Raw genomic sequence first — 17,663 nt, forward strand, 5'->3', positions numbered from 1 at the left:
AACCTAAGGACGGTACTGGGTGAACTTTACAGTCTATGGCCCAGAATTATCATAGAAAAAAGACAATTTAATTTAATCATCCAGTCCGGAAAACTCCTCCAGTCCTGAAAACCTGATTGGCTGGGTGTGCTCTGATGACTGTGTTAAGAAGTACCTTATTAGATCATCAACGTCCACACAGTATGTAAGATAAAGATGCATTTAATAGATCCTCAATGAATATGCATGAGGTACATTGGAAGCCCACATATATAAATATATCTCATGCATAATCATTATGGATATCCACAACCCCAGACCCACTCAGATGGGCCTTTAGGACTAGGTTACTAATGACTGCACTAGGTTGCTGGAAGCAACACCAAAAGAATATCCATGGGAGGCAAAGGTTAGAAAGCCAAGTGTGGCATAGTGTTTAGAGCTACAGCCTCAGCACCCTGAGGTTGTGGGTTCAAACCCTGTGTTTCTCCCTGTGACCCTGGGCAAGTCACTTAATCCTTCACTGCTCCAGGTACATTAGATAGATTGGGAGCCCACCAGGACAGATGGGGAAAATGCTTGCAGTACCTGTATGTAAACTGCTTTGACTGCAGTGGTATACAAGTGTCAATCCATTCCTCTAGTGCAAGCTTGGCAAAATCTAGTTCTCAAATGCCCTGGACAAGTCTAGTTTCCAAGCTTTCCACTACAGGTCTTCATGAGACATTTATTTGTGAGAACCAAGTTAATCTTCATAAACTGACTGCTCAGAAAACCTGATTTCTTGCTGCTACTTGAGGACTGGTGTTTACCTTTCCTGGCCTAAATTCACTGGGGGTGCTGGATGTGACAGTTGGTTAGCAAATAAGGAGCTCCCAATGGAAAGATGGCATGAGACAGCAATGGATGTTCAAAACAAAGACATCTTTAGGGCAATCATTGCACACCAATAATTCTAATACTTTTCTTGAAGGTCATAACAATCCCAAAAATTAACATGCGTACTTAAAAAAATTTTTGTTGTTGTTATATTACCAAACTCATTGTGACTTATCGCAAACAAGTTGCTTAGGGTCCCAACATGGACCATGTTTCACAGAGCTGCTTCAAGGAAGCCAATGACTAGTATTCAAAAGTGATCGCTGGTCCTCAAAATTCTCAGTCTTGCTGATTCTGAAGAAGTCCCAAATGGTCACTGGGTTCCCTGAAGCAGCTCTACGAAACACGGTCCTTGTCAGGACCTTGAGCAGCTTGTTTGAGATAAGTCACAATGAGTTTGGTACTGCAGTATAACAAAATTTTTGTATATAAGTGCACATGTTAATTTGGGGGATTGTTATAACTTTCAAGAAAATTATTAGAATTATTGGTCTCATTTGGTCTTCAAAGTCTCTGGATTTGTATTGCATTGGATTATCTTCAGCAATTTATATAGAACCTAGTTTTCCCTTTTTCTGTTTGAACATTAGCACATGACCATTAAGATGGAAAACTGGCCATTTTCCAGCAGCAGAAAAAGTAGCCTTAATGCATGAGAGAGACCAATGTAAGGGTGTGCTAAGGCTACTTTTTACCGCAGCTTTGTAAAAGGCCCCCTTAAGCATGAGCATTTATGCCTTTCATTGACTTAGCATAACTATTCATGCCTCCTTGGCACCCAGATGCTGTTACAGAACTGGCGCTTAGCTTTCGGCTCACCTATTACACCACAAGGTACCCATTTATAGAATTGCCCTTTCCCTCCCCTTAAGCATAATTACAGATCACAACATTGCTGATCTTCAGTAGTGGTCTGGATCTGATTCCTTTCAATTAGATATTAAATTGTACTGAAAAAGCAGTTTTATGTATGTCATGTAAATATTGAAGGCTGCCAAACACTCCCACCAAAAAAAAAAAACAATAGTAAAACAAACCATTAAAAATGATCATAATGCTTGAACCAGAAGAAAATGTAGCCAGATTTTTATTCCAGATTCTCCCAGACTACCTATACTTGTTAAAAAAAAAATATATATATATATATTTTATTTTAATTCATATATGTATTTTATTTTTATAGGCACTGAAGCCAACCACAAATAGACCCAAAAAATGACATGCTTGAAGAACAAACTTCAGAGTTACTGAAATTCCAATGAATACATTTACAACAATATTTTGTAAAAGAAAACCTACTAAGCAACGTCAAGTCAGATGTCTAGTAATTTAAATATATCTGTTCTGAGAACTAGAATAGTTGAGTGAAACAACACCATTTAGGAACTATTAGTGCAAATACGGTATATTGGCATTCTTGCTGTGTCATGCTAGCAGGTATAAAATCAGGAACAAGAGTCTTGCTCATTATTTTACACTGTATATTAAGGTTTTTATTTTGTTTTTCTGTTTATATGCAACTTCATTTTGGATAGTGTTAGGGAACTGACCTGCAATTGACACACCCAGAAGTTCCTTCTTTTAGACACCAGGTGGCACCATTGCATAGTCATTCCTTGGCCAGTCTGCAAAGCATCTCTCCTCTCCCATTTTCTCATATTGAGAACTTGCTTTTATTTTGTAATGACACAGTCAAAACGATACTGAAGCCAAGAAATCAAATGAATGCATGTTATATTTTTGATTGTAATGCACTCTTTTCGTAATAATTACATGTATGGTGCTTTTGTTGTCTTGTAAACATGTTTTATATAGTTTGCTTTAAATTATATAAAGCGTTAAATATGGATTATTTATACTTCTGCATTATGATATTCCAATACAGCAGTGGGTACTGCCACGGTGAGGCATTACAGTTCTATTCCAGAAATCATGTGGAATGTGCTCCAATGTGAGGGTTTTAGCAGTTACACTCAAAACCACTGGAGATTTAACTAAAAGGCTAGTGTCTAGGAAGTTACATTCAAAAGACACTAGATTCAAAAATACTAAAATAATGAATCTCTGGATTAGAGTTTGCAACCTACTCAAATTATGATGGAACCTGTATCATACAGGGTTTTAGTTAGTCATCACTGCTCTCTGCACTGTTTTACATACTTTTGGAGCTGTCAATGCTGAACACTGTGGAAGTACCTAAGTGTGCACTTTAGCAGAGCTGCCAAGTTGGGGAGGGGGGGGGGGCAACATATGAACATAAGAATTGCCATACTCGGACAGACCGAAGGTCCATCAAGCCCAATATCCTGTTTCCAACAGTGGCTAATCCAAATCGCAAGCCTGGCAACGTGTTTTTTTGGGGGGAGCAGAATCGTCTTAAACCCACCCACAGCTCTATTCCTGGGTGTCAGGTCAAAAGCGCGCCGGGACAAAGGCGCGCCCAGACAATTGAGCGCAGCGTGCGCCGCCGCGCCACTCTAAATTACTGTTTTTAGTGCTCCGATGGGGGGGTGTGGGGGGGAACCCCCCCACTTTACTTAATAGACATCGCTCCGCGTTGTGAGGGCATTGTGGGGGGTGTGGAGGGGTTGTAACCCTCCACATTTTATTGAAAACTTCACTTTTTCCCTGTTTTTAGGGAAAAAGTTGTTTACAGTAAAATGTGGAGGGTTACAACCCCCCCCCCAAAAACCCCATAACGCCGGCGCGATGTCTATTAAGTAAACTGGGGGGGTTCCCCAACAAAAACCCCCGTCGGAGAACCCTAAAAACTGTAATTTAGAGTGGCGCGGCGGCGCGCGCTGCGCTCAATTGTCGGCGCGCGCTTTTGTCTTTCGCGCCATTGTCTATGAACCCTATTCCTGACACACCTCACTGACTTGCACCAGCATCCCCCTCTCCTTTCACTGGCTAGAGTTACCAGGCACTCCGATTTCTACCGACATGTCCTCCTTTTGAGGACATGTCTGGGGATCCAGACAGCTTTCAAAACCTGGCACTTTGTCTGGCTTTTGAAAAGCTTCTGGCAGCAAGCGACATCGGGATGGTATTCGCGCCTGTGTGGATGCAACCACGGTGAGGCATGATGTCATCGCATCACACCAGCACATGTGCCTGGGGGCAGAACAGGGTGTGGGCAGCTTGGGGGCGGGGCCATGGAGTCCATATTTTCCATCTGGAAAATCTGATAACCCTATCACTGGCAATAGTAGATACAAAATCTTATTTCCTGCTGCTGCGGAACCAGTCCCACAGTTCTTATCACCAGACTGGTTCTGTGGCAGCAGGGATGATATGGTTGTAAGGCATTTCCTGATGCCGCTGGAAAAGGAAGTTGCTCAGTGGGGGATCCCAGCTCACCAGCAGTATGGGAACAGAGAGAAAATGTGGTCAGCTTTTTAAACTCTAAAGATATACGGTTCATAGACAATTGCGCGCAAGACAATTTCGCGCAAGACAATCGCACGCAGACAAAATCACGCAGACAACCGAGCGCGAGACAACTGAGCGCGAGACAACTGAGCGTGAAGACAAGTGAGCGCAAGACAAATGAGCGCAAGACAATTGAGCGCAAGACAATTGAGCGCAAATTATTTTCACAAATGTGCACGAGCGAGACAACTGAGCGCGAGACAACTGAGCGCAAGACTGTCTTGCGCTGAGTTGTCGGTGCGCTGAATTGTCTTGCGCGCAATTGTCTTAGTGCTTATTCGTCTGCGCGATTTTGTCTGCGCGCGATTGTCTTGCGCGTTTTTGACCTGTCACCAGATATACAAATCATTTATATAAAGCTATACAGCACACTTACTAGGAAAACACTGGAGAACAACAACATAATATAGCTATATTAGGTCAGACCGATGGTCCATCTAGCCCGATTTCCTGTTTCCGTGCCCAAGCCAAATCAGAATACCTAGCAGAAACTCAAATAGTAGCAACATTCCATGTTACTGACCCAGGGCAAGCAGTGACTTCCCCACATCTGTCCCAATAGCATGCTATGGACCTTTCCTCCAGGAACTTGTCCAAGCCTTTCTTAAGCCTAGCTACGCTAACTGCTGTAACCACATCCTCTGACAATGAGTTCCAGAACTTAACTATTCTTTGTGTACAAAAATATTTCCTCCTATTTGTTAAAAAAGTATTTCCAAGTAGTTTCATTGAGTGTCCCCTGCTTTTTGTACCTTTTGAAAGGGTGGAAAATTGATACACTCTTACCCAGTCTATACCACTCAGGATTTTCTAGACTTCAATCATATCCTTCCTCAGCTGTCTCTTTTCCAAGCTGAAGAGCCCCAATTTCTTTATCCTTTCTTTATATGAGAGGAGTTCCATCTCCTTTATCATTTTAGTTGCTTTTTAACCTTTTCTAATTATGCTGTATCTTTTTTGAGATATGGCGACTAGAACTGTGCTCAATACGCAAGGTGAGGACGCATTATAATATTCTCTGTGTTATTTACCATCTCTTTCCTAACCTTGGTTTGCGAGCATAATTCATTCCAGAAGCATGCTTGTAATATAAAGCACTCGTATATCAAAGCGAATTCCCCCATAGGAAATAAGGGAAACGTAGTCAATTCGTTCCACAACCCAAAAATTTTAATACAAAATACCATACCTACTTGTATTGCAAGACCTCAGTGATTTAGAACAGTCACTACACTCCCGCAGCGTCAGAGAGAGAAGAACCATCGGCTCAGTTGTGATGATGTGATGTGCGTATACTGTATATACACTTGTATTGCAAGGCATTGCTTGTATATCAAGTTAAAATTTAATAAAATGTTTTGCTTGTCTTGCAAAACACTTGCATACCAAGTTACTTGCAATCCAAGGTTTTACTATAATTCCTAACATCCTGTTCGCTTTTTGTTGCTGTAGTCGCACACTGGGCAGAAGATTTCAGCATAGTATCTACAATGACACCCAGATCATTGGGTGCTGACTCCTAAGGTGGACCCTAGTATAAGGTCTATATCTAGACTGCCAAAAAGCCTTTGACAAGGTACCCCACGAATGCCTACTTCGGAAACTGAAGAACCATGGAGTGGAAGGAGATGTACATAGATGGATCAGAAACTGGTTGGCGGGTAGGAAACAGAGGGAGGGAGTGAAGGGCCACTACTCGGACTGGAGGAGGGTCACGAGTGGTGTCCCGCAGGGCTCGGTGCTCGGGCCGCTGCTATTTAATATATTCATAAATGATCTAGAAACGGGGACAAAGTGTGAGATAATAAAATTTACGGACGGCACCAAACTATTTAGTGGAGCTCAGACTAAAGAGAACTGCAAAGAATTGCAAAGAGACTAGAACAAACTAGGTGAATGGGCGACTAGATGGAAGATGAAGTTCAACGTTGAGAAATGTAAAGTATTACATGTGGGAAGCAGAAACTCGAGGTACAGCTATACAATGGGAGGGATATTATTGAAGGAGAGTACCCAAGAAAGGGACTTGGGGGTAATGGACATGACAATGAAGCCAACAGCACAGTGCGCAGCAGCCGCTAAGAAGGCAAATAGAATGCTAGGCATAATCAAGAAAAGTATTACAACCAGAACGAAATAAGTTATCCTGCCGTTGTATCGGGCGATGGTGCATCCACATCTGGAATACTGTGTCCAATATTGGTCGCCATACCTTAAGAAAGATATGGCGCTACTCGAGAGGGTTCAGAGAAGAGCGACACATCTGATAAAAGGTATGGAAAACCTTTCATATGGTGAGAGCTTGAAAAAACTGGGACTCTTTTCCCTGTAGAAGAGGAGACTTAGAGGGGATATGATAGAGACTTACAAGATCATGAAAGGCATAGAGAGAGTGAAGAGGGACAGATTTTTCAAACTTTCGAAAAATAAAAGAACAAGAGGGCATTCAGAAAAGTTGAAAGGGGACAGATTCAAAACCAATGCTAGGAAGTTCTTCTTCACCCAACGTGTGGTGGACACCTGGAATGCACTTCCAGAGGACGTAATAGGGCAGCATTCGGTACTGGGGGTTCAAGAAAGGATTGGACAATTTCCTGCTGGAAAAGGGGATAGAGGGGTATAGATAGAAGATTACAGTTCAGGTCCTGGACCTGTTGGGCTACCACGTGTGCGGACTGCTGGGCACGATGGACCTCTGGTCTGACCCAGCGGAGGCATTGCTTATGTTCTTATGTTCTTATTTGGATGTTCTTATGTTCTTATTTGATGTGAATCTCTTTGCATTTGTCCACATTAAATTTCACCTGCCATTTGGATGCCCAGTCTTCCAAATTCCTAAGATCTTCCTGCAATTTTTCGCAGTCCTCATGTGTTTTGACAAGTTTGAATAGATTTTTGTCACCTGCAAATTTAATCACCTCATTTGTCGTTCCAATTTCCATTGAGAAAAATGCCCATTTAACCCCATCATCTGTTTTCTGCCCAATAACCAACTCCTAATCCCCAACAGAACATTGCCTCCTATCCCATGACTGTTTAATTTTCTTAGGAGTCTCTCATGAGGAACTTTGTCAAAAGCTTTCTGAAAATCTAGGTATACCACATCAACCAGTTCACCTTTAGCCACATGTTTGTTCACACTTTTAAAGAAATCAAGCACACTGGTGAGACGAGACTTCCCTTGCCTGAACCCATGCTGACTTTGTCCTATTAATCCATGTTTGTCTAAGTGTTCTATAATTTTATTTTTTATAATAGTTTCCACTATTTTGCCCGTCACTGAAGTCAGGCTTACCGGTCTGTAATTTCCCAGATCAACTTTGGATCCCTTTTTAAAAATCTACATAACAAATACATCTACCCACAGGATTCCCAAGCAATTGTTATCGTCAATGCCCTTGAAAATGCATACTTTAATTTAAAAACACTTCTGAGGGTTATGTTTAAGATATTGAGGTCTATAGAGGCTGGATAACGGGGAACGGAAGTAGGATGACCCCTTTGCTGGAAAATAGGGGATGTTGGGCCAGTGTATAGCCCTAAAATAAGAATAAGCAGAGTTCCGTTTTGGCCTGTATAGACTGTTTTGTCTATGCCTAAATCTTGGCCTACTCCAGAGAGAGGCCTAGAATTCTAATAATGACTTATAAAGTCAGACTCTTCTTCTCATTGTTATCCTGGCGAATTACTATTTTCTTGGCACCTTTAATAATGGGGGTCTTGCTGATTCAATTCAATAGAGATCAGATTTAGTGGCCCACATTTTGGTATTCCATGCATGTATTTCCTTTCTTTGGGTGTGTGGCAATATTTGAACTACTGTACTGTAAAATAGTTCTTGGTTTACAATCTACTGAAAGATGATTATACTTTTTATTCTGATGTGAGATCCTACCTATGTATGAAAATTTATTTTTATGGTCATTTAACTTAACAAACTAGTTTATGTGGTGTTGTTAGTTGAATATTTCAAGTTTATTTTGTACTGTCTAAATCTATTTCCATTAAAAATATTAAATGCTATGGATTTTGGTTTATCTTTAATGGGAAAATACAGTTTATTTTAGATTAGTATTTCTACATATTCTTTTTTTGTTTGTTTTTATAAAAAAAAAATTTACATTGTTACTTCACAAAGTAAGGATATGGATACAAAATAAGATAAAGAAAATACTCGGCCGAGGAGAAGGAAAGGAGAATAAGCAAGTAAAAGGGCAAAAACAAAACCAACAAGGATCCGAAGAAGATAGAGAGGAGCAGGAAACTAGGAGCAGTGGCGAGAGTAAGCTCCGCCCACCGCATCGGCAGAGGCATTGGCCGAACTCCCCCTTATAAAGTTATAAAATTCGCAGACGACACAAAACTTTTTAGTGGGGTTAGGAATAAAGAGGACTGTGAAGAGTTACAAAGGGACATGAACAAACTGGGAGAGTGGGCAAATAAATGGCAGATGAAGTTTAATATAGAGAAATGTAAAGTCTTGCTTGTAGGAAACAGAAACCCGATGTACAGCTATACAATGGGAGGGCTGGTAATGGAAGAAAGTAGCCTAGAGAAAGACCTAGGGGTACTGGTGGACAAAACAATGAAGCCGTCGGCACAGTGCGCAGCGGCCTCTAAGAAGGCGAACAGAATGCCAGGTATTATCAAGAAAGGTATTACAACCAGAATGAAGGATGTTATCCTGCCGTTGTATCGGGCGATGGTGCGCCCGCATCTGGAGTACTGTGTCCAATATTGGTCACTGTACCTAAAGAAGGATATGGCGATACTCGAGAGGGTTCAGAGGAGAGCGACACGATTGATAAACGGTATGGAAAACCTTTCATATGCTGAAAGATTAGAGAAACTGGGCCTCTTTTCCTGGAGAAACGGAGGCTTAGAGGGGACATGATAGAGACTTACAAGATCATGAAGGGCACAGAGAAAGTGGAGAGGGACAGATTTTTCAAACTTTCAAAAACTACAAGAACGAGAGGGCATTCAGAAAAATTGAGAGGGGACAGATTCAGAACCAATGCTAGGAAGTTCTTCTTCACCCAAAGGGTGGTGGACACCTGGAATGCGCTTCCAGAGGGTGTGATATGACAGAGTACGCTACTGGGTTTCAAGAAAGGATTGGTTGATTTTCTGAAGGAAAAGGGGATTGAAGGGTATAGATAGAGGATTACTATGCAGTTCCTGGACCTGATGGGCCGGCGCATGAGCGGACTGCTGGGCGTGATGGACCTCTGGTCTGACCCAGCAGAGGCACTGCTTATGTTCTTATGTAATATAAGAATTGCCGCTACTGGGTCAGACCAGTGGTCCATTGTGCCCAGCAGTCCGCTCACGCAGCGGCCCCCAGGTCAAAGACCAGTGCTCTAAATGAGTCCAGCCTCACCTGCATACGTTCCAGTTTTGCAGGAACTTGTCCAACTTTGTCTTGAACCCCTGGAGGGTGTTTTCCCCTATAACAGACTCCAGATGAGCGTTCCAGTTTTCTGCCACTCTCTGGGTGAAGAAGAACTTCCTTATGTTTGTACGGAATCTATCCCCTTTCAACTTTAGAGAGTGCCCTCTCGTTCTCCCTACCTTGGAGAGGGTGAACAACCTGTCTTTATCTGCTAAGTCTATTCCCTTCAGTATTTTGAATGTTTTGATCATGTCCCCTCTCAGTCTCCTCTTTTCAAGGGAGAAGAGGCCCAGTTTCTCCAATCTCTCATTGTACGGCAATTCCTCCAGCCCCTTAACCATTTTAGTCGTTCTTCTCTGGACCCTTTCGAGTAGTACCGTGTCCTTCTTCATGTACAGCGACCAGTGCTGGACGCAGTATTCCAGGTGAGGGCGCGCCATGGCCCGGTACAGCGGCATGATAACCCTCTTCAATCTGTTCATGATCCCCTTCTTAATCAAATAAACAGGAAAATCCATCTAGCCCCCTCCCCAAATGAAAGGAAGCATATATATATATATATATTCTAAACTAAAGATATAGGAAACAATTAGGGGGAAATGAGAAACCCTCCCCCTTACAATTAAATGCAATTTTATTTGATATTAGCACCCCATTTTTAACTGAGAAGTAAGTAGAAATAGATCAGACTTTTCTCCCCTGAAGAAATTGTTCTAACTGTAGCAGAAAACATAGGGCTTCTTTTACTACATTGCGCTAGCATTGAGCTGGCGTTAGTTTTTACACGTAGCGTGGGAGGCAGTGCGCGCTAAAAACGCTAGCACACCTTAGTAAAAGGAGCCCATAATCTTTATCTTGGATATGCAACAAACATTTACAAGGGAATTTTAGAAAAAAAAGTTGCTCCCACCTCAATAGCTTTAGGTCTTATAGCCAAAAAGGCTTTCCTCCTAAGCTGGGTAGATTTAGCAACATCAGGAAAAATCTAAACTTTATCTCCATAAAATTTTCTTTCTCTTTTTCTAAACTAAAGTTTCATGATCAAAACCTTATCTGATTCATTCAGACAGGTAACGAAGGGCTACTTCCTAGATGCGGGACCTGGAAGTGACATCAGAGGGAGAGCTGATGCTGGTGCAAGCAGCAGGTTAGAGTTGCTCCTCGCACCAGCAAAGAGCTAGAGGTATGTTGAGGAGGGTGGGGGGGGGAGGGGCGGTGAAGTGAAGGTACGCACAAGGCAGGGAGAGGAGTGGGATGGCAGAGAGGAGGATGAGTGCCAACGCCTCCACCAAGATGGCGCCCGGTGTGGACTGTTTCCCCTTACCACACCACTGTATACTTAGACTACTTCTCCTATATGAGATGTGGGTCCATGCTGGCAGTTTATTATGAGTGTACTTGTGCAGGGTGAAGCAAAAAATAATAATAAAAGCAACCCCCTAGACTTTTGCTGTATTCTCAGCAACCGCTTTGAATTTCAATGAAAAATGTTATGTACTTATTTAGAGTTCTTTTTACAAAGCCATGGTGCAAGTCTCTACCATGGGCCAGCGAAGTAAATTAGGAATTCTATGAGCATCGGACCATTTACCTCACCACCTTGCGGTAGAAGCCTCTACTGCAGCTTTGTAAAAGCCAGCATTAGTCATTATACTTACACACTGCTATTAAACAAAATGTAATTATCATAAGGCATGTTTGTTACTACCTTGCAATTTTTGCACATTGAAAATATTTGAGTTAAAAACACAGAAAAATAATGTCATTCAAACGATACAATTAGCAATGTGTCAGATTTTGCAGCCACTGTGAATGCTCAGGGTCCACCCCCCAGCTTTAATACAAGTCTGCATCTGTTTTGGGAAGTTCTTACCAGCCTTGTCAATCGGTCCCTGTGGCAGGCTGTTCCAGATCATCTACAGCACATCCGTGAGTTTGGCGATTGTTTGCAGCTTCAGGTGGAGCTTGTGAGAGGCCTCCAACATTGCTCCCCAGACAAAAGTCTATGCCACTGTGACATTAAAAGTAAGCTGTATCTCAGTTTAGTTTTGTTTTAAAATAATGGTAATTTTTTTAGATGCATCTTTAAACATATGAAAATAACTAAAATCATGCTAAAAAAAATCTGTAACTTTGCCATGTTTAAAGATAATTTCATAAGAGCATAAGAATAGCCTTATTAGGTCAGACTAATGGTCCATCAAGCCCAGTAGCCCATTCTCACGGTGGCCAATCCAGGTCACTAGTACCTGGCCAAAACCCAAGGAGTAGCAATATTACATGCTACCAATACAGGGCAAGCAGTGGCTTCCCTCATGTCTTTCTCAATAACAGACTATGGACTTTTCCTCCAGGAACTTGTCCAAACCTTTCTTAAAACCAGTTACGCTACCCGCTCTTACCACATCCTCTGGCAACGTGTTCCAGAGCTTAACTATTCTCTGAGAGAAATATAATTTGCTCCTATTGGTTTTAAAAGTATTTCCATGTAACTTCATCGAGTGTCCCCTAGTCTTTATAATTTTTGACAGAGTAAAAAAATCAATCCACTTGTACCCATTCTACTCCAGTCAGGATTTTGTAGACTTCAATCATATCTCCCTTCAGCCATCTCTTTCCCAAGCTGAAGAGCCCTAACCATTTTAGTCTTTCCTCTTACCAGAGGAGTTCCATCCCCTTTACCATCTTGGTCGCTCTTCTTTGAACCTTTTCTAGCGTCACTATATCTTTCTTGAGATAAGGAGACCAGAATTGAACACCGTACTCCAAATGTAGATAGTAACAACAAAGAAAGCTGTAAAATGTTACCCTGTAGACAAAGAAGCATGTTTGTGGTTGTATTTGGGAACATACTGTACATTGGCTATGTGTGTGAGTATGGAGGGTGAGAGTGTGTAAAAGGATCACAGGGAGTTCAACAGGGACCTTGATTTACTCTTTGGCAAAAACCAATTATCATTCCTTCTGAGAAGAAACCAAATCACTGCTCTAAAGGCAGTTTGCACTGCCTCCATTGGATGCAAATCTATCTCTTGCCTAGTTGTGTTGGGAATCCTGAAAACCTGACTGGCTGTGTATGCCTCAAGGGCTGGGTTGTGAACCACTGCTCTAAAGTACAAGCAGAAGTCAGGTCAGTAGTGCGCTATAGCTCAACTCACCCACTGGTGCTGATGTCATGCCTCAATGCTGCATGGTGAGAGCACCTTCTAGAACCGCCTCTGGGTTCCATTATAGAACACTCACATAACCCAGCATGGCACGCCACAGCTACCCCAGCCATAGACCAAGCATAGCTGCAGTCATATAAAAGCAGCAAGGGGACACGTAACTTACAGTATTCAGTATGTTGCATTCATAACTGGCAGCACTGCTCATGCCCCTCCCATGCTCCACCTGTGTGAACATTTTCTTCACATTTAGATATTATACCACTTATATGTGGTTTAACAGAATAGTCACGTTGCTGCCACTCGTACATAAGAACATACGAATAGCCTTACTGGATCAGACCAATGGTCTATTTAGCCCAGTATCCCGTCTTCACGGAGGCCAATCCAGGTCACAACTACTGAATATGTATACCCCTAGAGAAAAGGAGAGACAGGGGAGATATGATTCAGACGTTCAAATACTTGAAGGGTATTAACGTAGAACAAAATATTTTCCAGAGAAAGGAAAATGGTAAAACCAGAGGACATAATTTGAGGTTGAGGGGTGGTAGATTCAGGGACAATGTTAGGAAATTCTACTTTACGGAGAGGGTAGTGGATGCCTGGAATGCGCTCCCGAGAGAGGTGGTGGAGAGTAAAACTGTGACTGAGTTCAAAGAAACGTGGGATGAACACAGAAGATTTAGAATCAAAAAATAATATTAAATATTGAACTAGGCCAGTTACTGGGCAGACTTGCACGGTCTGTGTCTGTGTATGGCCGTTTGGTGGAGGATGGGCAGGGGAGGGCTTCAATGGCTGGGAGGGTGTAGATGGGCTGGAGTAAGTCTTAACAGAGATTTCGGCAGTTGGAACCCAAGCACAGTACCGGGTAAAGCTTTGGAATCTTGCCCAGAAATAGCTAAGAAGAAAAATTAAAAAAAAAAAATTTAAATTGAATCAGGTTGGGCAGACTGGATGGACCATTCGGGTCTTTATCTGCCGTCATCTACTATGTTACTATGTTACCTGGAAAAAAACCCCAAATAGTAGTAGCATTCCATTGCACTGATCCAGGGCAAGCAGTGGCTTCTCCCATGTCTGTCTCAACAGCAGCTTATAGATTCAGTGGTAGGTCACTGGCTCTTGAAAAAACTACATTATAAAATGAATGTTGAAGCTAAAGTCAGCCTGAACTTCCACCTCCCTGTAAGATGAAGAGAAACCAACATTCATGGTAGCTTTTGTGAGTCTTAATGCCTTTGATACTATTTCTAGAAGGAGAAGGTCAAATTTTAACCTTCCAGTTAACTAACATTAGGATTAGGGCTATGATGGATAAAATTGGAAGGTAATCAGGTAACCAGATTTTCTAGTTTGACATAACTGAGTCATGGGTTTCCCAGGCAAGTTTTATACTGATAGAATAATTTTGTTTGGTCTTATAGATAGTCTTAAAAAGGGAGCTATATAATAAATCCACAGTAAATTTAACTTTGATATCTTGCATTTTTCTACTTGGCCATAAGGTGGCATTATAAACCAATGAACCATTTCTTTATGATTGCCGCAGGCTTGGACAGCTAAGCCATGCGGTATGGCCCACGCCTTTTTGTTGCAGTGTTTTGGAGAACTGCATCTAGCCCCCTTCTTCCTCCTTCAGAAAATATACAAGTCTGGTTTTAGATTCAGCTTCAGGTCAATTTATTGGCATCTACAATTTTACATCTGTGTTACCAAAGTAATAATATTACTTTGGCAACACCATAAAAAGTGAAAAGAAATAACTTCCAAATCGTAGCAATAAAAATAAATTGCAGGGTACAAAATGGACAATACCAAGTACAATTTCCAGATTCAGTTCCTAGTTCGGTTATATTGTTCCTGCTCAAGTAAAATTTCTGTTCTTCAACAACTATGTAAATGTGATTTCTAGAAAAGAATGTAGGACTGCTCATTTAAGTCATCTTCAAGAAACTACTCCAGTCCTGTTTTTTGCTCCATGGCATGTGTGGGAGTTGTCTGATTTCTGTATGGAAAGCAGGACTAATATATAAGCCATAGGAAAAACCAGGATATGGTAGCGAAATGCATGGAACCCCCAGAAAGCAAACCAGGGGGCAGTGTAAGGTCAAAAAGGAGAACTTTATTATTATGTACAAGGGAAATGAACAAGCCTCTTTCTTCAGGAAATCCTCTCAAACACAATCTCACTTTCAATAGTCTGCCTCAGACATGGCTACTCTCGTCCATGTATAATCAGTTCAGCAATCAAGGTATTCTGAGCCTACTTTGGCAATTTTCTCTCTTGTAAGTGCTCAACCCTGGAGTTCCTTCAAATATGAGCATCAGACTTCTCACTCAGTATGCAAGGTCTGGCCTAGGGCCACCCTTCTTCCCTGGGACTCACCAGCTACTATATCCTAAGCCATATCACCTTGTGAGTATCCTTGCTCTCAAGCAGTGGTGTAGTAAGGGTGGGCAGGGGGGAATGCCCCAGGCACTGATGGGGGTGCCGGCATCCATCCTCCATTCCCCGCTCCTTCCCGACCCCGACCCCCCACCCACACACGTACATCCCTTCCCTCGTACCTCTTTAATTTTCCAGGATATCAACAGCATCACGAACTTACTGCATGCTTCGGTGTCGGATCTCTCTGATGTCACTTCCGGGTCCCACGCCTAGGATGTGATGTCAGAGATAGAGCCAACACAATGCCGGCAGCAAGCTTGTGATGATGCTTGCGCCAGGAAAATTAATGAGGTATGGGGGAATGGAAGGGGGCGTGCATGCATTGGGGGGGAGTGGGGCTGCGAAGAAGGTGGGGGAAGGGGTGCCAGCACCTCGAGCACCACTCACCCTCACTACGCCACTGCCCTCAGGACCTCTGCAGAAGACCTCTTGCCTTGGGGTCTCTCTGATTTATTGAGGTTCATGACATTTAAACTTCTCCTTGCCTGAGCCCCACCCCCTTGACTCAATAGGGTTGTCCCACCTACCCTAAGATGACTTATTCTTAGCATCAGTAAGCTAGAATTTCCTGCTATAAGATGACTTAATTGCAATATCAGTGAGGGAATGTTCTTTACTATTAGGGTGATCAGGTTACCCATTCCAGAAGGGAGACTTTTTTTTGCCAGTCCTGGATTTCTGCCAACCTCACCCTGGTGCATTATGGAGCCTGCGGCACTGATTTCAATGGATAGAATCATGGACTGAACAAAATCTTTTCCAGAGAAAGGAAAATGGTAAAACTAGAGGACATAATTTGAGGTTGAGGGGTGGTAGATTTTATTTGATGGAGAGGGTGGTGGATGCCTGGAATACGCTCCCAAGAGAGGTGGTGGAGAGGAAAACGGTGACAAAGTTCAAAGAAGATGAACACAGAGGATCTGGAATCAGAAAATAATAGTAAATATTGAAGAACTAAGGCCAGTACTGGGCAGACTTTCCCGGTCTGTGTCTGTATATGGCCTTTTGGTTGAGGACGGGCTGGGGAGGGCTTCAATGGCTGAGAGGGTGTAGATGGGCTGGGGTGAGCTTTGACGGCGACTTCAGCAGTTGGAACTTAAGCACAGTACTGGGTAGAGCTTTGGATTCTTGCCCAGAAATGGCTAAGAAGAAAAAAAAAAAAAAAAATTAAATAGAATCAGGTTGGGCAGACTGGATGGACCGTCATCTATTAGGTTATATTACTATGACTGCAAATACTACACTGCTTTGGGATGTAATTTTAAAACCAGGACTGGTCGAAGAGTCACCCTTCTGGAATGGGTAACCTGGTCACCCTATTCACTACACCACCTACTCTCTCTTACAGGAGTGGACTACTAGTGTAGGTTGATCTTTGTAAGGCCAATTACTACAAGTTCTGTTTCAGAGACACATTACATCAGTCATGGTTTTATCCAATGGCTTTCAGGGACTACCATTCAAAAATGAGAACTGGTTGAGGGTATAGAAAATAGAGTAGGGTTAAATGGTCAATATTCACAATGGAGAAGGGTGGCTAGAGGGATTTCCAAAGAGATCTTTGGTGAGACCACTGCTTTTTAACATATTTATTAATGATCTAGAGATGAGAATAACTAGTGAGATAATTAAATTTGATGATGCAACAAAGTTGTTCAAAGTTGTTAAATTGCAAGAGGATTGTGTAAAATTGCAAGAGGACCTTGTGAGACTGGAAGACTGGACGTCAAAATGGCAGATGATGTTTAATGTGAGCAAATGCAAAGTAATGAATGTGAGAAAGAGGAACCAAACTATAGCTACGTTAGGAGTCACTGCCCAGGAAAAGGATCTAGGTATCATTGTTGAGGATACGTTGAAATCCTCAGCTCAATTTGCGGTGGCAGCTAAGAAAGCAAATAGAATGTTAGGAATTAGCGAGAAAGGAATGGAAAATAAAGATGAAAATGTTATAATGTCCTCGTATTGCTCTATGGTTTGGCCACACCTTGAATACTATGTGCAATTCTGGTGGCATTATTTGAAAAGATGTAGCAGAATTAGAAAAAGTACAGAGGGCAACAAAAAGGATAAAAGGGATGAGATGACTTCCAAAGGTTGGATAATTTCCTAAAAGTCCATAAACCATTATTACAATGGTCTTGGGAAAATGCACTGCTTGTTTCTAGGATGAGCAGCATAAAATCTGCTTTACTTTGGGATCTTGTCAAGTACTTGGAATCTGGGTTGGCCAATGTTGGAAATAGGATTCTGGACTTGATGGACTTTTGGTCTGTCCCAGTATGGCAATGCTTATGTTATTATTACATGGAGTTTATTGGCAACCTTAGTACTAACTGCAATGTAGAATGACTGC

At 42.1% G+C, this 17,663-nt stretch overlaps 1 protein-coding gene across 1 annotated transcript in view; it reads left to right on the plus strand.

Annotated features, from left to right (window-relative positions):
- LOC117362637 (zinc metalloproteinase-disintegrin-like VLAIP-A) overlaps window positions 1-2,707 on the plus strand; it is a 173,284-nt gene extending 170,577 nt beyond the window's left edge. Inside the window, exon 26 of the mRNA XM_033949347.1 lies at window positions 2,042-2,707. Coding sequence (XP_033805238.1) covers window positions 2,042-2,077 — 36 coding nt within the window. The 3' untranslated portion in view covers window positions 2,078-2,707. The remainder of the gene's footprint in view (window positions 1-2,041) is intronic.
- Window positions 2,708-17,663: the final 14,956 nt, after the last annotated feature.

This window comes from Geotrypetes seraphini, chromosome 6, assembly GCF_902459505.1.
Source record: "Geotrypetes seraphini chromosome 6, aGeoSer1.1, whole genome shotgun sequence".
Classification (NCBI taxonomy): Eukaryota; Metazoa; Chordata; class Amphibia; order Gymnophiona; family Dermophiidae; genus Geotrypetes; species Geotrypetes seraphini.